Source organism: Danio aesculapii, chromosome 16 (genome assembly GCF_903798145.1).
Source record: "Danio aesculapii chromosome 16, fDanAes4.1, whole genome shotgun sequence".
NCBI lineage: Eukaryota > Metazoa > Chordata > Actinopteri > Cypriniformes > Danionidae > Danio > Danio aesculapii.
Window position 1 is genome coordinate 46,356,092 of NC_079450.1, and position 21,900 is coordinate 46,377,991.

At 36.3% G+C, this 21,900-nt stretch overlaps 1 protein-coding gene across 4 annotated transcripts in view; it reads right to left on the bottom strand.

The window, feature by feature from the left end:
- fhod3b (formin homology 2 domain containing 3b) overlaps positions 1–21,900 on the bottom strand; it is a 305,076-nt gene that overhangs the window by 72,879 nt on the left and 210,297 nt on the right. For all 4 annotated transcript variants that reach the window (XM_056476236.1, XM_056476235.1, XM_056476234.1 and 1 more), the window contains exon 6: positions 2,678–2,772. In XM_056476236.1, the coding sequence (XP_056332211.1) occupies positions 2,678–2,772 (95 nt within the window). The remainder of the gene's footprint in view (positions 1–2,677; positions 2,773–21,900) is intronic.

Here is a 21,900-nt window from a genome sequence, read left to right on the forward strand (position 1 = left end):
ATTTTTTTGTTTTGTTATTATTTTGTGTTGTCACTTGTCACTTTATGTACACTGGAAGCTTCTGTGGCCAAAACAAATTCCTTGTGTGTGTAAAGCACACTTGGCAATAAAACTGATTCTGATTCTGATTCTGATATACAGTATGTTTTGCACGACAAGCCACGTATGAGAAAATGTAACCCAGTATCGTATTTGAGATTCTCAGAAATTTGCACAACAGCGTCTGGTGTATTTGGCAACACAAACTGCAAGCAAACATCACTTGTAAGTTTATCGTTCGCAAAAAAGTATAGCCCTGGGCACTTATTCCCAATGAACCTGGGTTGAAAAATACTTCCTTTATTCCAGTGGACACTCGTTACTGTAATTATGTTTAGTAGAAAATGACATATTCTATCTCTCTACCCCAACCCGACCCCAAAATCCAACTCTCACAGAAACAATCTGCATTTTAACATTTTCTAAATACCTCATTATGTACAATTAATAAGCATGTTTACCAGAGTTGACCTCAATGTAGTTCCCCAGAGTGACAAAGGTTTCAATGAGTCTGTGTGCATTCACACTGCAGAAAATGCTTTCATTAGAGTTTTTGTTTTGTTTCTAGTCCAAATACCTACAAATTCTTCAATAAAGAAGTATTTTCTAGATAAGTAAAAACATATTGTCTTGTTTTAAGAAAGAATATGTTAGAATTAAATGGGTTTTTACTAAAAGCAGGCAAAGTAATCTTCCAAAGGGGTAAGCAAAAAATCTTATTTAAAAGCAAAATCTGATTATTATTAAATCTGATTACTGCCCATTGGCAGATTATTTTACTTGTTTTCATGAGAAACATACTTATTTTTTGACATATTTCTGACAAGACTATAGTTTGCTTGTCAACAAAATGTTTCTACATTTAAAGTTTTTTTTTTAGATATTTGGACTCAAAACAAGATAAAAAATCTAAGTAAGAAAATCCTTTTTGGAGTTCAGATTTAAGTCCCTACCACGATATATAAACAAGAACAGACAAACACACTCATCAACATGCTGTGATCATATGTGTTTATTAATTGCCACTAGAGGGCTGGACAGGACAGAGAGAGAAACTCTGGTGAACTCTGCGTGCCGTGCGAACCCGTGCCACACTCTGTGTGCTGGCACACCTGGAAGCTGCCCTGCTGAGTTAAAGCACGCTTTACAAACATTGGCTTAAAAGAACATAAATACAGGGAAAAACAGGAAAGTCAGTCCTGAACACTGCGTGCAAAACTACGCCACCCTTTGAGCATTGTTCAAGCTGGCACACCTGGAAGCTGCCCTAACTTAAAACATTTGCAAACACTGGCTAAAAGGAACATAAATACAAGGGAAAAAAGCACCTTTTGCTCTTTATTGAATTTATTACCTCTGAACAAAACAAAAGTTCTGGGACTTTCAAACCAATGTGTTTCTCATCTGCTTTTGCTTTAAGAGTAGGTTTTAAAGGTAGCACTAAAATGTATTAATATTACAATGAAATGCATACAGTATGAGGATTTTCTCAAATTTTTTGATTAAATATCACAACTATGGATGAATTCATTTATAAATTTTGGCTAATATCAAATGAATTGAAATATTTAATTTCATGCCTGTTTGCTTACGAGTAGCCACAAATATGACCATTTCACACCAATATTGCGATCACTACATTGGTTGCCGGTCCATTTCCGAATAGGCTATAAAATTTTACTCTTTGTTTATAAAACCTTGCATAACCTAGCGCCACCGTATCTTTCTGATCTGATCACTACAAAGGCCCAAACCCGATTGCTTAGATCAAATTCTGACTGCCATCTATTGCAAATACCTTGATCTCGTCTCAAATGCAGGGGCAATAGAGTCTTTACAGTTGTGGGTCCGAAACTATGGAATAAGTTACCATTGAAAATCAGAGTAGCACCCACTCTATCTATTTTTAAATCGATGTTGAAGACTCATCTTTTTTCGAGTGCATTTAATATTCCCTAATGGCAGTTCCAGGCTATACTAAATTGCTTCTTTCTTAGAAACTTTTATTGTTGTTACTATCGTTTTATATTGTTGTTTTTATTGTAGTGTATTGCTGTTTTTTTACCTGCTACTGCTATTGTACAGCACCTTAGTCAACCAAAGGTTGTAATTAAGTGTGCTCTAGAAATAAACTTTGATTTGATTTGATAATGGATTGTGGAAAAAATGTTGGTAACACTTTAATTGGATGGTCCATTTGAGTATTAGTGGACTGTCTGCTTATTATCTGTTGATATGCTCCTTCAACAGACATTTAACAGACTAAAAGAAACTTTGCAAGTTCATGTCAACTTATACTAACCCTAACCCCAACCTAACAGGCTACTTATAATCTAATGAGAATTAGTTGGCATGTAGATGCAATGTAACTTATATTTCATGTATATATTCCGGACCATCAAAATAACATGTGACAAAATATTTATATTTAACATATTAACAGTTTTGTCTAAATAAATTATAACTAAAACATAAACATTACCATTTTAAACATCATAAGTATTATATTAAAATGACATTCTTAACATAATATCTGGCACTGATCTGCACTCCTTGACTCACTACAGTCACTGCATTAGGCAACAGGATTTAAAATACAAACACTAATTGATCATTTTAGAGGTGGAATGTTCTTTACCTTTGATCCAACCAGTGTGTACAGCCACTGTACGGTTTCATTGTGTCCAATAAGCCCATTCATTCCATCCACATACAGCATGATCTGTCCAAGAGCTAAAAGAGACAAAGAGAGATACATTTTAACATATATGAATGTAAAAAAGATGATACATTTAAAAGTCAATCATTGTATAATGATGTTTTCATAGGTAAGGTTAAACACATGTACATCTATGCATTTGACAGTCAGTTTTTATTCATATTGCATTTAATATCCATCTCTTTATGTACTGCATTACTTGGGAAATGACTCTATAACTTTGCTAGCTCCACAACATAATATCTGCTTTAAAGGACCACAATAAATAATCCATGTTTTGAAGCAAAGTTAATAATTTATGTGTACTGATAGTACTAGAACATTATTTCATTTCTAAATAATCAATTTAATTGTGTTAGTGTGGGAGAGATTTATATCAAGAGTACAACATTACCCTTTGGCCCACCTCAACGTTCAATATTCCTTTTCATGCAATAGAAACATTTAGCAAGTGTTCATTCTTAAAGTTCTCACTACATTTAAAGGGTTAGTTCTAATTGAAATTTCTGTCTTCATTCTACATTAAATTTATCTAAAGACGATAGGTGACACAGTGGCTCAGTGGTTAGCACTGTCGCCTCAAAGCAAGAAAATAGCTGATTCGAGTCCCAGCTGGGCCAGTTGGCATTTCTGTGTGGAGTTTGCATGTTCTCCTCACGTTCGTGTGCAATTTCCCCCACAGTCCAAAGATGTGAGAGTGTATGGGTGCTTTCCAGTACTGGGTTGCAGCTAAAGGGCATCCGCTGTGTAAAACATATGCTGGATTAGTTGGCGGTTCATGCCGCAGTGGCGAACGCTTATGGATAAAGGGACTAAGCCGAAAGAAATGAAAAGAATTAATGAAAGACAAAGACATTTCAATGAATGAATGAAAGATTTTTGTGCCTCAGTTTAAAGTCCATTCATAAAACTCAATTCAGACAATTCAAAACTTGCAATATGATTATTTTTGATCATAGCCGTTAAAAATGTCTTCACAATCCAAATATTATTGTATTGTCGTCAGCGTCGCTACTTTCTAAATCAAATAGCTTTTCAGTAGCAAAGCTATTTTTTTAGTCAAGTTGCTCAGTAACATTCACACAAGCTACATTTACTGATCGCAGATCAATAAGTGATGGCACCAACATTCACGGAGCTGTGAGGCTGGTGTCTAGCTGATGACAGTAAATCTATCTGAAGGTGAGAATGATGATTTTTTCTTCTTCCTGATTTACGGTGGTTGACAACAAACTTTCTGGTGCGTTACTGCCACCTCTCGCTCTGGTTGGTGACGTAGCTAACATGAGAAATTTATTGATTATATATATTTACATATACTTATAGTTTACTATAGTAAAGGCTAAAGTTTAATATGGTAATTATTATTAGTTTATGATAGATACTGATGATACTACATTATGTAGTGTAATTTATTAATGAAGAGTCATAAATATATATACAATATAAACCTTATTACTATATATTTCCCTTTAGTATAAATTGCAATAGTATTTTAAATGTGTAACACTTGGTTTTATTGGATTTTTTTTTTGTTTTTGGTGTTACATACTATAATTAGCTTTTTTGCTTGGTACAGCATATTAATTGCTGTAAATAATTGAACTGAATAACTATGCCTCATATTTTTGTCAAAACTGTTAACTTTTCCTCCTCTACAGCACCGTTAACATGTGTTCTTACCCAAGGCTCGATTTTAGCACCTTCTCTCCTCTCTCTCTATATGATCCCATTAAGTTTTATTTTCATGAAATATGGCCTTCCACTTTCATCTTTATGCAGACGGTACACAAATCTATCTGTCAATCAATAAGGAAAATGAGTCTTCTGTTGTGAACTCCCTGTCACTGTGCCTGAAGGAGGTAAAAGCATGGCTTTCTGAGAATTTTTAATTTTTAAATGAGGGTGAAAACAGAGGTTATTATATTTGGGCCTAATGATTTGTCGGACTGTAAACACCCCAGGTTAGGCAACTTGGAGAAGTTCAGATCACCCCAGGTACGTAACCTGGGTGTAACATTAGATCAGAACTTAAAATTTAATAAACATATTTCAAATGTGGTTTTAAATAGCTTCTACCAACTTCACCTTCTCTCTCACTTTACATTCCTTAGAAACTGCCATACAAGCACTTATAACCTCCTGGTTAGACTATTGTAACTCTCTCTATTTTGGGTTGACTAAGTCTCAGATCACTTCCCTGCAGTTAGTGCAAAATGCAGCAGCTAGATTTCTAACAAAAAGCCAGAAATATGCACGTCACTCCTTTTTTGAGGTTTCTCCATTGGCTACCTGTGAGACAAAGAATCGAATTTAAAATTATTCTCTTTGTGTATGAAGCCCTACATAGTCTGGGCCCCCATTATTTATTCCAACTGATTGTTGTCTACACTCCATCCAGACACTTGTGTTCCGCTGATCAGTTTTTATCAAAAGTCCCAAAGGCCCACCTCAAAAGTAGTGGCGAACGTGCATTTGACATAGCAGGTCCTGGCCTTTGGAACGAGCTGCCGCTAATTAAAAAAGGCTTCGTCACTGCAAATTTTTAAGTCTAAATTAAAGACTAATATATTTTATAAGTCTTTCGAAGCATAAGTCCTTTTCCTTGTGTGTGTGTGTGTGTGTGTGTGTGTGGGGGGGGGGGGGGGGGGGGGGGGGGGGGGGGGGGGGGGGGGGGGGTGAGTGTAAACGGTCTCGTTCTTAATTCTGTCAGTGTGGTCAACCGTGGTAGTATCTTTTAACTAGGCATACTTTTTTTCTGTTTTTGTATAATCTATTTTACACCTTTTATGCTCTCTTTACACTATGTGTTTATTGCTGTTTTGTTTATTATGCCCATACTGCTTGTTTGTATTTTCTGTGTAAAGCACTCTGTGTGGCCTTGTGGCAGTTGGAAATGTACTATATAGATAAAATGAACTTGAACTCATATGGTTTTCTTCATCACTAAGTTAGAATTGACCGCTCAACATGCGGGCTATGTGGGTCCTAACACCCCAGTATATTGATGGGGACTCTATACTGTCAGTGAGTGCTGTCGTTTGGATGAGAGGTTAAACCGAGGTCCTGACTCTCTGTGGTCATTAAAAACCCCAGGATGTTCTTCGAAAAAGAGTTGGGGTTTAACCCTGGCATCCTGGCCAAATTGGCCTCTGTCTATCATGGCCTCCTAACCATCCTCATATCTTAGTTGGCTTCATCACTCTGACTCCTCTCCACCAATCAGCTAGTGTGTAACATGCTCAATATGGCTGCCGTTGCATCATCCAGGTGGATGCTGCACACTGGTGGTGGATGAGGAGATTCCCCCATTGTGTGAAGTGCTTTGAGTGTCTAGAAAAGCTCAGTATAAATATGAGGAATTATTATTATTTTAATATTATCAAGCAAGCACAAATGAGCTTTTGTGATGAATTTAAATGACCCCAAAACATTTTTGCTTATTAATATTTGAATTTGGGTGACAACACTTGTATTATGGGAACACTCTATTATGAACCATTTGCTTTGAATATAAATGCTTTTTTTATCGTCATTCAATCATGAAGCAACATTGTTGTGTTTTGTGAGTTTGTTCACAGCAGTGTTTCTTTTGTCATATAAAATATCATTGGCTTTTTTTTAGCAAGTTATAGGAGGTCCTCCGGTGAGAGAAGTGTCGTGACAGAGCTTAAACTCTAAATAAAATGCCTCACACACCAATCAACCCTCACATATCCATCCAAACCTTAAAACAATCAGACCACAAACAGATACTCTTCTCTATACTGTATGTGAAGAGTAAGATTTTGCTCTGATCAAAGAGAGAGTGTCAATGGGATCCATCTGGAGCTGTCTGAACACACGTCTCTGCTGTAAAGAGTTATCGGATCATATACACACACATTCACTCACATGCTCCCTGAAAGATTAAGATAGGTTAACCGCTTTCAAATATTCAACAAAACAGTGTGCAGTTTAATGACTTTTACTATTAATCTTTACACAAACACAGGAATATACAAACACAAAAATGCTGAACCACATTTCTAGGTTAATGTGTTCAAGTCACATTAAATTACAATAGAGGAGATCTGGAACTTTTTGTGACAAGCAAATGATGAAGGCAGAAGTAAACACACACTTTATTAACTTAAACTTACACTTAAAAAAAAAAAGATTCAAAGAAGATTGCTTGGATATACATTTTTTTAAGTTAAGAGGTTGTAAACAATTTATTTGGGTTGAATTTAAACAAACAAATTAAGCTGATCATTATTAAATTAAATTTGTTTGTTTCAATTCAACACATATAAGTTGTTTGCAACAATTTTGCTGACATCATTTTTTTCAGTGTACCGAAGCCATTTTAATAATTTTCTTATTTTTTATATTTATTTTTCAATCAAAAGAAAGTAGGACATGAAGAGAAAGAAAATAAGAAAATAAATGTATAAATTAGGAGAAAATGGCTCTGTATACAGCACATACTGTACAGCAGGTCTGACAATAAACAAGACAAAACAAAACAAAATAAAAGCACAAACAGTGAGAATAAATTTACTTGTAATTATGTGAGGCGTTGGTGTGCATGATTGTTATGGGTATGAAATGTATATCTCTAAATCGTTTATATGTTTTGAGTTTGGAAAGGATTAAGGAGAGGAGGAAATACAATTGTATAAGAAATAATAAGGGAGTAAACTGTAATGAGTTAAAGAAGTTAAAGAAGAAGAAATTTAATTAATATATAAAATGACATGTTATATCAATAAAAGAAATGTCAACTGGCCCAGATGGGACTCGAACCAGCGGCCTTCTTGCGGTGGGACGACAGTGCTAACCACTGAGCCACCGTGTTGCCCTATAAAGAAAGTATTTTTTTTCAAAATAGAGAAAATGAGAGTAGAAAAAAATCTAATAAAATGAATAAATTTTATATAAAATAAATATATTTTTTATTTATTGTAAATATTGTTTAGTTTATTGCACAGACCATTTGTTTCTCTTCAAATTAGATCCTAGTGTTTCATCAGGAGTCATATATGTTTTTACTTTCAGAATGCAGAGTAGTACATTATTTATTTATTGATTTATTAAAAGAGAAAAAACTTTTAATAAATAGTTGTATAATATATAATTTTATTTTACGTTGTGACGTTGCCCAATGTATTCATTCTAATCTGTCTTGAATGCACATCAAACTTTTCTTTGTAAACTTCCGAGAAGAGGAAGGCTGCAAATGTTCAAGCTGAGAGACTCAGTGGACAGGCAGGAACCATAACAAACAGCTTGACACGCACACATAGTGTAGTTTAAATATTGCTCTTGAAGCCTGAAATCTCAGCCTGTGTGGCAGTGCAGCGGGGAAAACATTTGAGCAGGCTGATCCACCCAAGCGTAACATGACTTCCATTTGTAGCAGGACACATAAAGCAGGTCATAACAAGAGCTCAGGGAACTCCGTAGGAGGCCACTACAACCACACAGCTTCCATTTGACAGAAAGACCAGAGGAAGAAATAAAACTGAGAATACTGACAATGACACAGGCAATGACAGCTGAAGGTCGTCGAGATTTTCTGAGACTTAGTTTAGATGAAGAAAAATGTTTGTACATACATATCTGAATACACAAAGAAACTACAATGATGGATGGATGGATGGAAATTTTGAGTTGTGAGTTTAAAAGGAAAGAAAGAAAGAAAGAAAGAAAGAAAGAAAGAAAGAAAGAAAGAAAGAAAGAAAGAAAGAAAGAAAGAAAGAAAGAAAGAAAGAAAGAAAGAAAGAAAGAAAGAAAGAAAGAAAGAAAGAGGATGATAGGAAGGATTGAAAATTGGGAGAAACGAAGAAAGAATGGAAGGAAGGTAAGAAGCAAAAAATTATATGTGGATGGATGACAGGGAGGAAAGGAAGAAAGGAAAGAAAGGACGGAAGGAACAAACAAATGAAGGTAGGAAGTAAGAAAGGAAGGAAGGAACGAAGGAACAAATGTAGGAAGGAAGGAAGCAAGGAAGGAAGGAAAGAAAGAAGGAAAGAAGGAATGATGGTGATGACAGAAATGATTGAAATGGATGGATGGATGGATGGATGGATGGATGGATGGATGGACGGACAGGAATGACAGCTTAATGGAAATTATGGAATGAAGGAAGGGAGGAAGGAAGAAAAGAAGGAAGCAAGGAAGGAAAGAAGGAAGGAAAGAAAGAAAGAAAGAAAGAAAGAAAGAAAGAAAAAAAAGAAAGAAAGAAAGAAAGATGAATGACAGGAAATAAGGTAGACATGAAGGAAGAATGGAAAGATAGAAATAAGTAAAAATGATATATGGATGGATAGATGACAGGAAGGAATAAAGGAACAAAGGTAGGAAGGGATAAAAGTAAGGAAGGAAAGAAAGAAAGAAAGAAAGAAAGAAAGAAAGAAAGAAAGAAAGAAAGAAAGAAAGAAAGAAAGAAAGAAAGAAAGATAGGAAGGAAGGAAGGAAGGATGGAAGGAAGGAGGGAAGAAAGAAAAGAAGGAAGGAAGGATGGAAGGATGGATGCATGGACGGGAATGATAGAAAGGAAAGAAAGAAAAAGGAAGGAAGGAATAAAAGAAAGGATTGATGGCTGGAAGATTGAAAGGAAGGATGAATAGAGGGATGGGAAAGATAGGAAGGAAGGAAAGAAAAGGGAATGAATGAATGATTGAATGAATGAATGAATGAAGGAATGAAGGAATAAAAGAAGGAAGAACAGAGGGATGGGAATTATAGAAAGAAAGGATGAATGGAAATAAGGAAGGGTGGAAGAAAGGAAGGAATGAACAAAAGAAGGAAGAAAGAATAAATGATGGAAAGAAGGACAAATGGAAAGAAGGATGAATTGGTGGATGGATGGAAGGAGGGAAAGTAGTAATGATGGATGGAAATCAGACAAGAGAGAAGGAAGGAAAGAAGGATGGATGGATTGATGGAGGGATGGAAAGATAGAAAGGATGGATGGTTGGAAGGAAGGAAAAAAGAAAGGTACGATGTATGGATGGATGGATACATAAATTTAACTGATATTGCCAACTTATTGCCAGTATAGTATAGTATAGTATAGTATAGTATAGTATAGTATAGTATAGTATAGTATAGTATAGACATTTCTAAAATGTCATTACATTTTCTGGCTACAAGGGTGGTGCTGCCCTGGTTTGTAATGATACGCCAATATTTTCAGAAAACATTGCTCCTAAAGACAATTTTACTTCAAATGGAAAGCAGATATTCTTGAGCTTTGCAATTTCTCCCTTTATTATTCCAAGTAGTCCGTCTGCTCCTCCTCAAACTGTCTTTGTCTCAGTTCATCCAAATCTAAAAAAGGGTTTTGATGACAGCTTAAAAAAGATCATTTGTATCTCCTGACCCAACTGTGACACTAAAACCCATTTAGCAACACTGTGAAACCTTACTGTTTCCTGGCACCATCTGCAGCTTACAGCTTTGGATCCTACCTGAAACGATTCCCTTTTGCTGGAGCAGAGCCTGTGGGGCAATCACTGCCAGATTCCCATAGCAGGACCGAGAGAGAGAGAAAGAGAGAGAGAGAGAGAGAGAGAGAGAGAGATAGAGAGAGAGCAGAGCGGTGACCAGGCTGAACTCTGTCTACTGCGTCTCCACATGGGAGAATGAGGAGTTATGAATGCACCACACGCAGGCCAAGATTCCCAGGTGCAGCCGTCTGGTGTGTGTGGCTGCTGGAGTGACTCTTCATCTTTTATCAATCAAGACTAATTACTCAAAACATGTCAGTGACAACATTCCACGTACACTTTTTTCCCCTAAGACTACTGGAATGACATGAACACAGTCGTTCGTTCACAGTGTCTTCATCCCACTGGTGCACATATTGTAAAGCAGCACACCAGTGGTTGTTTGTGAAAGACCTGATAGAGCCTGCAGACAGACGGTCAGGGTGTTCAGTGAGAGAGCTGCTGAGAGACAGGTGAGAGATATAATGAGCTGCTCTTCATATGCTTCGCAGACCAGAACATTCCAGAACGCTCCCAGCAGGATCGCTTTAGCACACCGGCTCTGAATGAGAACATAGGAGATCAAGACTAGAGGTAATGAGAGATAAACTGAACAGATTCGTGTACAAAGGATATAGGTTTGGTAAAGGTGAAGTGTGTCTGCATTAATATCGTCACCAAACAATCTGTCATCACCAGACAGATGCTGCATTTCAAACATGTCTGGCATTCGCTGGACATACAGCTTGTCTCAAGTTAAACACAATTAAAGGGAACTTCTGTATAATGAGTACTGCAAAATAAGTTTGGAATTGTGCTTTTTACTTTAAATTAAGTCACCTGGATTAAGCGTGAATCTTCACTCACACTAGCAGCGATTTTGTAGCTGCCTGTCACTCTGGGTGGCGATCTGCTGCAAACGCAGGTCTGAGCATGGAGAATACAACTGGCCACTGAGCGAGCTGAGAGAGGATCATGTGAGGATCCTCTGATGCTCATATTGGATGTCGCTGGGGCTTAATTTGTGCCGGAACACGTCGGATCCGGCACCTCTAAAATCTGTTCCAGCGCCTTATTTTACCAATCCCCCTTCTCAACTGCCCTCCTACCCTGTCCGCTGTTCACTTTCACTTTCTTCTGCGACTCCCTAACCCTCTTCCCTTTCTTCCGCGACACCCCTCCGCCATCCAACACCCCGCATCCCCTAACCCCCCGCTCTTCAATTTCGTCCGCGACAACCCTCCCGTTCTCCAGTTTAGTGAGCGACACCTCTACATCCTTGGGTAACATGCCAGATCCGTTACCCCAATCTTTTCCGGGACCTTGCAATTCATAAATTTAGCACTGGATGTCGCTCAAGAAAGTCGCTGGATGCCAACCACTGTAAAACTACAAGAAGAAGAAGATGTCCATTGCGTAGTGGATGTTGTAAGCATAGACAAATTATAATGGCTGTTTCTCAATTCCAAGAACGCAGAGAATGGACTTACGTTCTTGTGAACACCGGTCTTGGCAGGTCACCTCAGAAGAACGGGAGACCGCGAGAACAGAGAACGCATCCTCTGAGAAATGAGATGCTGCGTTCTTCCTGATGACCTTTGCGTATTTTTAATGGAAAATTATTTAAACATTACGTTTTTACAACCATTTATTGTTTCTTCCCTTTTCAATATATGTAACATGCACAAAAGCCTTACAAATATACTTTGCACAATACAAACAACACAGACTTTAAAAGGAATTTCAGCAAATAAGTGTGGTTTATTTTTAAACTAATTTCGAGCGGATCACGTGCTTATGATTGAACACAGCTGGTACTGCATCAGTTCCATATATTGCACCAATCAGATGAATTCTTCACACTATAAATAATCTGAGTTTTCCACTCCAGTCATCTTCGTCCTGAAGAATCCCCCCTTCCACCCTTTCTCTTCCACTCCTCCCTTTCTCTGATAGGGTCGCATGGCGGCCCAGTGGTTAGCACCGTTGCCTCACTGCAAGAACACCGCTGGTTCGACCCCTCACCAGGCCGTTTCTGTGCAGAGTTTGCATGTTCTCCCCATGTTCGCGTGGGTTTCTTCTGGGTTTCCCAGTTTCCTCCCACCGTCCAGAGACATACACCATAAGTAAATGGACTACTCCAAAATAGCATCTTAAGGCAACTCTTAGCCAGATATACCTTAGTACACTTACAAGCAGGGGAGTTCTCGAGACCTACCTGAGCTCAAACTCCTCTCTCGCCCTTCAAACGGGAGAGAGCCCTGGGCTCGAGGATATTCTGAGCTCAGGGCTCTCTCCCGGGACAGCATGCCAATTATGTTTATTATCTATCATCAGCTAAGTGTGAACTCTTGAAACACCCTTTATGTGTTTATGCATTTATTAGGATTCTCATTATGAATGTTTAATTTCACCGTCTCATTTAGGGAAACTCCTGAGATAAATAAGTAATATCTTTGAACCTTAATATTAAACAGGTACTGTATAAAATACTCCCACCTCCTTTTTTCAAATTTATTTCGAAACACTGTACTGAAGCATGATCCGAAACACACAGATCATATGACTAAGGTGATTTGAAACACTCAGGTCACGTGACTAAAGCAATTCAAAGCATCGGTCATTTTAAAAGCGTTTCGAGACCTGGCAAATCTGCATATGACTGACAGGGTTTGAGAAAAAGCTGCCTTATGTAGCCTAGTAGACTGCACATGTGCACAGAGTAATTGTGTTGCAAATGGCCCGAGTTTGAATCCTGATTTGTACAAACACTCTTAAATTATGACTTGATGTATTTTAATAATGTTTTTTTTTTGTGACCAAAACAAGACATGTTTATTCACAAAGTGTTAATTCGGATGTTAGACCAATGTTAAAACAAAACATGTTACAATAACAGAGCATTTAAAAACTAACATGTATAGATGCATCACCCTGGAATCGAACCCAGAATCTCTGCATGTTAGTCAGGAACTCTCACCACTCCACTAAATCTCTTGAAACCTCAACTTTGGGGTTTAATTCCTAAATTTGCTTAACTGTTTCTTTACTGAACCTGTTCCACAGCAATACATAAAAAATGACCACTAGGTGTCACTGTAGAAACTGGTTTCGAAATGTTTTGAAGCCTTAACACATTTGGTTCGACTGTTTCAATGTTTCTTGAAGCCTCGCTTTAGTCACCACAATCAAGAACACAACTTTCACGCGCCTTCCATACTTGCGGTCTTAAGTTTTGAAACTGAACTTTGGTGGTTGATGATGATGCTACATGAGAACACAAGGACGCAAGATCGATTAGTGTTGAGGTAGACCAGGGCTGCATAACCCTGTTCCTGGAGATCTACCTTACAGCAAAGTTCAGTGCATCTTCGAAGATGGCACAAAGTTACAAGAAATGTTGTGCACTCCACCAGTCAAAATGATGACAAAGCCAACTTCCAACAGCACTGCGCCATGTGCACTCAAGTGATCTTGTGAGTGATATTCCTTGAGTATAAATCAGCCTTTAGATTGGGCATAGATTGTGAGATTTTTTTTGTTGAGTTTTTGAGTCAAATTCTGACTCGTGAAACATTTTGAATTGGGTCAAATTTCAGCTTTGTCATGTGTAGTTTTTTTTTACCTGTTTGCTTTCGACCAACAGGTAAAATTGACACAGTTGACAATGGAATCCCTAACATCTGCCAGCATGGTCTAAAGATGATTCCAGTTGATTTTGTTGAAAACTGAACAGAAATAAGGGAATCAACTTTAGGGCACTGTGTTAAAAATACAGTCCAAGGATTTCAATCACACACTGTAAACTACAATTTGGACAACATGGCAGAACTTGATCTAAAAACACTGCCCAGATGTTACAGCAAAATACAATTTTCAAATAGCCACTGCACTGAAATTGTACACCAGCACCCTCAGGTCATAGTCAACCCAAGACCTGAAGCGTGGTATGGCAGTGTGTAAAAATACTCATGACTTCAACTTTTAATGAAAAAATAAACTCAACAGGAGACCTTTGTTAATTTTGATATTAACTTTTAATTTTGTTTTAGTCTTTGTCTTTTGACTAAAAGGGCATTTGATTTTTGTCCCATTTTACTCTCTTCATTGAAGTTTTACTCAACTAAATTTAATACAATTTTAGTTCAACATAATTAATTAATTATGTCTAAAATGTTAAAGCTAATTATTTACTTCTGCAGAACACACTTATAAATAAATATTGTATTAAAGGGTGTTCCAGAGTGTATTTTGAAGGGCTTGTGTTTATAAGATGCAATGTGTGGTCATGCTTCACTTGTAGAAAATCACATTATTTTTTCATATATCTTACTTTGATAATATACAGCTACTCAGCTAATCATATTTCATATCATATTTCCTAGTTCCTCTAAAAGGCTGCCCTCAAGAGGCTCTGATTGGTCAGCTAACATAATGTGCTGTGATTCGCAGATCAGTTCCACGTCACCAGGAAGTGTCATGTTCAGTCATGCTAGAGCTAGCATGATATGCCTCTGCTGTGTAAATACTGTGTAGCTGTGTAAATGTGAGCCTAAATTAGAGAGAAAATGAAAAGGACACAGCTGAACCTCATGCCTGCTCTCTAAAATAAAATCTGACAAGTGTCTTTCATATATATTTAGGTTATAAGCATGTGTACGTAATATGAAATGTTCACATATCTTTTGCGAGTTTGTTATTTGAGATGTAGAAGGAACGGAAAGCGGCTGCAGCGAAAGACACAAATATGAATTTGTAGCTAAACTGTTACCGGTGTCAAACAGCATTTTCCATTGTTTACATCCTTGTTTACATCCTCGCTACAACATACCATTAGCATTAGAAAGTATGGATGTAATTTTAACAAATAAAAATGCTTTACAATCCACAGCTTATTCTATTATGGTTGGATCTGTTCTATCGTTAAGGAGTTTTTAGCCAAATCCAGCACTGGACTGGGAGAGATTCTGGAAACTATCCTTTGTCAAATACTAGATATATATTTATATATTTTTGTAATTCTCTGAAACATAATTAAAATTATATTGTAAGCACTTCTCTCCTTATTTCATGTCCTTTGGAAGCTCACATAAATAAACAGTACAAGCTCTGTGGAAATAGCAGCGTTTGGACAGCATTTTAGCTTTCTCTGCTATAACATTACAATACCTCTGGCCACGACCCTTCGCTGCACGGAGAGTATGCGCTTGGTGTTTGTGCGTAACCTGAAGCATTTGTGATCTCACTAGCTCAGATGTGTGTGTGTGTTTTTTTTTTTTTTTGTAGTGCCCAAACTTTGTTCACTGTAGGCTTTGCTAAGCTAACTCTGTAAAAGCAAATGTCTCCCTTTGCATTGAACTTTGAGATTATTACATTCAGAAATGTTATGTACACACAGCTACATTACACATGAACTAAAATGTAAAATATGATATCATAGTGGACCACCCCTTTAAGGTTTTATCAATACAGGATGTTATTTCGGTTTTTTTTTTTTTTTTTGTCTAGTTTCTGTCAGTGAAAATGTTGTTGATGAATAATTTTTATCATATTATTGGTCAATGACTTTTTTTCACTGACAGAAAGTAGATAAACTGCAGGACAAAAAAACAAACAAACAAAAAAAAAACAAGTGAAAAACACAGTCAGCTGCTGTGTCAAAAACAAATGATCAAGTAGTGGGTCACTGCCGTCAGATGTGGTTGCTGTCAGGAATGATGGAGTGCAGATGCAGTACTCTGATTCCTTGTGTGAAGTGATTATTGTGGCCAAGTGGAAGTAGAGGTTTTCTGAAATCCTCTTTAATCCATAAAACATGACCAATTCTATGCTTCAGGATCGGCTGTCTTGTTTCTTAAGGCTTTTATACTCCCTGTCCACATCCTCAGTATCCACCACCCTATCCAGTGGCCAACTGACGAATTTCAGTTTTCTATCCCATGGTCATTTCTTCCGTACCCCTCATTTGTTTCATTTACATTTTGAATTCCCCCAGAAATGGGTCAGCCAAGATTTGGGCCTGTCTGTCAACGTGCTACATTTATTTTTATAGGGCTACAGGCTTTCTATCAAGGTATTGCTCTCCGCAACAAGCAAGGAAACTTTTACAGCACTCAACACATTTCTAAATCCTGCGATACAAAATCTGGCGCAGTTATCGGTGCTGTTAAAGTCAGGTATATTTCTTTTGTTAAAGCACTAAGTAGAAACACTCTGCTAATGTTTTCACAGAGAAAGAATCTGGGTTCTCTCTGCCCACCGGACATGACATGGTTGAGCTTTTGAGGGCAAACTGATGACAAAGAACATTTTTCCTGTAAGCTTTGACTTATTCTGACTTCCCTTCTGGTCTGATTGGGCTTTGATTTAGCTTCTCTGTTTGCTAATGAGACAGCTTTATAACCGGTGCCCATTAAATTGCCATTAGGAACAGTTTCTGGATGTAGGAAATTAAGCACAAGTTCATCATTACGCAATCGACTGAACTTCTATCGTGGTGCTGCCTCGGCTCGGTCATGGCTTGCTGGTATATCAAGATGGAACACTAGTTTAAGAAAACAAATCATCAACTGACCCAAACCTAATATGCCTCAATCCTCTGATTTGAAATTATGCACATTTACCAACACACTGTATAATGTAAGGACATGTCTGAAAACAAAAAACAGTCACCATTTTGAATTAAATGGTAGTCACACATATAGAAAATAAAAGTTATAGTCAATTTCATTTCATTTTCCTTTAGCTTACTCCCTTTATTTATCAGGGGTCGCCACAGCGGAATGAATCACAGTCTTATCCAACATATGTTTTACACAGCGCATGCCCTTCCAGCTGCAACACAGTACTCTGAAACAGCCATACACACTACTATAGGATTACATATAGGCATATTAATCTTTGATTCATTTTTTGACAAATGTTTTACAACAACAAAATTAACTATACTGTGGTGCGTTTCCAAAAACCATCAATAGCCAACTAAGTTCGCAAATTCCATTGTTTCAAACATAGTTCACTGATTTGACCTTTACCAAATTTGTCGTTCCAACAAACATTCGCAAACTGTGTCGCAAACGTGTGCACTTGCAACTACACCTCTGGAGCTGGAGTTAGAAACATAGTTCCTGGCAGTGTTCTACTCCCAGTTATACCCTCTATGCCCTATTCATTTAGAACATTCTAACATTTAAATATGGAATTATTAAAAAAAAAAAAACATTAATCTCTCTTAGGTGTAATTTGCTTTCAAAGTATTTTTACAGTTCAGTTTTAGCGATCTTCATGCTTACAATTGCGCAGTGCACTCTGAAAACATTGATGTCATTTTAATCACAACCGAGCGGAATTTATGTCACGTCTCCAAAAGCTAGTATATTTTTTACAGTCAATGCTCCAAAGTTTGTGAAAAAACAAAAAACATAGCATACGTTAATGCTTTTATTTTATGGTAGGTTATTTATTAAGTATCTGTACTGTATATAACATGGGATGATTATCATCATCATCATCATCATCATCATCATTATTATTATTAATATTATTATTAAAGTAGGATTTTTTTCCTTTCCTAATAAATAATAAACATTACATTTTATTTCTTAATAAATAGTCTAATTTTTATTTATTTATATGATTTATGTATGATATTAGAATACACCCCAGGGCAATTCATGAATAAAAATATGCAAAAATTCCTAGATTTATCATGTGAATAAAAGATCATGTACATGTTTTGTAGGTTGTAGTCACGTCCATGTATGTAGCTTTTAGCATAAGTAAATGTATTAACAGAATTAATGTTTATGCATTAAATAAATAATCCACAATACCCTTGAAAATATATTCAATAAAAATATTCAAATATAAAATGTAAAAAATTCAATATATTTTGGACAGAATTCAATGTAAAATGTAAGACATTCTTTATAAAGATATACAGGCCAACAGAATTATTTTTAGTGTATGAACATGAATGGCAGCTGTTGATTTTGATCCAATAGTGCAAAACTACATGCTGAATACTGTGAGTTTTGCTTCAGGATGATGATATTTACCAACCTAGTGAAACTAAAACATGTAGTAATAATGGGTACTTTTTACTTACATTTTTGAGGCTGTACTTCTTTACCTAAGTACAAAAGTGTAATCAGTACTTCAACTTTGACCAGAGTCGTTTTAAACATGAATATCTGTACTTCTATTTGAGTAAAGGATGTGTGTACTTTTGCCATCTCTGCTTTGGACTGTGAGAGAAACCGGAGCACCCGGAGGAAACCCACACCAACACGGGGAAATGCCAGAAATGCCAACTGACCCAGCCAGGACTCAAACATGCGACCTTCTTGCTATGAGGCGATCATGCTACCCACTGAGCCACTGTGACGCCCGCAAATTTGAAATTGATATGACAAATAAAAAGTGAAATTAAATATACTCAAATTAATAACTGAAAAAATGAGTAATTAAAAGCAATAAAGTCACAACTGTGAGAAATAAAGTCCAGGTTGACATTGATTATGAGAAATAATAAAAAATAAATAAATAACAATATGATAAAAATAAATGAAATCAAGCTTGATAGGGGTGTAAAGATACACAGAAGCCATGGTAAACTAAATAACATGCATTAAAGAAACTTTAAAGTAAAATCTGTCAGAAATATTAAATATATAAAGCCAAATTTTACTATGTTACAGGAATTGCATATAAAAATGTGCAGTTAAGATATTCTAATATTTAAATTTTATTTTTATATTTTATGTGAGATGTAAAATACTTATTACATAAATTATGGTATAAAGTTACTATTTTGAAATAAAAATTGTATGTATGAAATAAAATAGAATATATGAAATACAAAAGTATGATATAAAAAGCTTAAAACTGCCTTTGGTTTTCTACAGACTATGGATTCTTCTGAAAAGCATTTAAGAAACATGCAATGGATGGTTTTCGTGGATGATTATGCTTTGGCACTCTTAATAAAATGGAAAAACAAAGCAATCAGCAGTAAGCAAGACATCTGACTAATTTGTTGCAATTCCAAGTAAACACAAAAGCTGGAGACGACTGCGTTGAGCATTAAGCTGCTGAAGGATGAGCCGTAGCGAATCGTTATGACACCGCAGAGGATGCTTACCGTGCTTTGCGTTGCACGCCATATGATGGAATTGCACTCGGCAAAAGGTTGTGGAGACTATTAGTCATTAACGATATAGATCAGCGCTAACATGGACAACTCTAAAAGCTTGCGGCCATAAATTCAGCTTTATATTCTTGTCCTGAATCATTCCAAAGATAGATTGATCTTCCATACAGTGGCTGACTTCATGTTTTGGGCAAGAGCCAATTGTTCTCTTCTGTGATTTATGCGCACGCACACATGTATGACTAGCCCAGGACGACATACGTGCAAACATAGGTGTGTAAACACACATGAGGTCAAGGTTCAAATTATTGGCTTTGAAATGATGATATGTACCTCTCATAACACCTTTGAGACCTTATATCAATGGGGAAGATGATAAATGCGAAACATCTGAAGAAGGCCAAAGTGTTAGCATGTTTTTAGCATAGCCAAATCCTTACAGTGCAAACAATCAGAAGGCAGGAAACACTACACATTTTTGTACTATAACACCTGTAGAGAGGGATAAAAACTGATTGATTTGAAATCTAAATGCAAGTACAACACTATGTAGGCTAGTGTGTATATAAATTGTTGTGATATTTGTTGACTAGTAATGTACTGGCCAATTGAAAAAATAATCAATGTTCAGGTACTGTCACACAAAATAATGTGAAAAAGAAAAGTTACAAATTCTTGCAGTGAAGAATGAAAATCAGCAGCATGGAAAACAGAACTGTTATTCAAATCCTGGATAGATTATACACAGAAAGTGAACAATGTGACAATATTAGAAGGCTCCTGTTTCGTTATAATCACTCACACTGTCACTCATTCGACTGTTTGCAGTAATGTCACTTTGACAATGAATGTTTTGTTTACAATGTGTCTAGAAATTGTTGATGATAATGGGAACATGCTGGTGTTGTTGTGTCACTCTAATATGGAGTATATTGATTGGTACACATCTATGCCTCAATAAGCAATTTATCTTCCACGACTCAGCAGAACTATATTTTCATATAAAAAAAATGTACAGTGGTCCCTCGTTATTTGCTGAAGTTACGTTCCAATGGCCCGTTTCCACAGACTATGGGTCGGTACGAGTTACCTTTATCAGCCTTGCATTTTCACTGCCAAAAGGGTACCAATGGTGTACGACAGAAAGTTTCAGTCGACGTCATTCTTGCTCAAGGAAATGTCAAGCTAAAGCTGTAAGTAAAGCTGTACGGGTCGTTCACATATCATATGAGAAGCACTTCTCACAAAACAGATGCTTTATACACATAAATACTTGTGTATAAATGTTCATTTCTCACCTGTCTAGGAACAGGATTTTATTTTTACTGCAGATCAATGATAGGGTGAAATAGTCTACTGTATTGTCTGCAATTACAAAAATGTCCTGTGGTAATCCTGTGGTATTTTAGCAGTACAACATAAATTTACCACACAAAAAATGAGCAAAGCTAAATATGACAGGATTACTACAGCACTTTCTGCAGTATACTATCACAATAATTTACCATTAGATGAAGTATGTGGTTTTTTTGTTGTTTTTTGTATGGTTATACCAACACAAATAAACATGACAGGATTACTACAGCACTTTCTGCTTAACAATATCACAAGAAATAGCTTTTTTATTCTGGCTTTTTTAAAAACGTTTTTTCTTTTCTCCGTGCAAGATAAATCAAAAGTCTGTTCTGCATTTAAGTTGTTTAATTATAAGAAACACCTTATTCTTACAAAGTGACATCTTTATAAATAAATGTGTTTATATTTCTTGTAAAAACTTTTTAGGGTGCAAACGTTTCATTGGACTGGAATAATTTTGCAATTGAAACAGCACTTAAGATGACACCCTGTTAACCTTTACTTTACCCCGTTAACCAGTGACTTTAATGTGAGTTGCGCGTCTCATTCAAATGCTGACTACTGAACAAACCATTGTTATACAATGACTTGCCTAATTACCCTAACCTGCATAGTTAACCTAATTAACCTAGTTAATCGTTTAAATGGCACTTTAAGCTGAATACTAGTGTTTTGACAAATATCTAGTCAAATATTATTTACTGTCGTCATGGCAAAGATAAAATAAATAAATTATTAGAAATGAGTTATTAAAACTATCAAGCTTAGAAATGTGTTGGGAAAAACTTCTCTCCGTTAAACAGAAATTGGGGGAAAAAATAAACAGGGGCTAATAATTCAGGAGGGCTAATTCTGACCTCAACTATATATATATAGTTTTCACCAAAATAGAGAATCCGTTTCTACATTTTTTGTGTAAGCAAGTATTTTACAGTACTTTAAAAATACTCACAAAAATTTCTGTCAGTGTTTCAAACTAATATATTTAATTTACCAAAATCACACAAGTGGCACATACATAACAGCTCACAGCTGTCACATACATAACGGAAAAGTGTCACATCCATAATGACAATTTTTCCTCATAAATGCCAAATAAAATAAAATCAATTGTTTTTGTTCTATAGTGAGCCAACTCATGTCTGTTTGATTAGCATTGT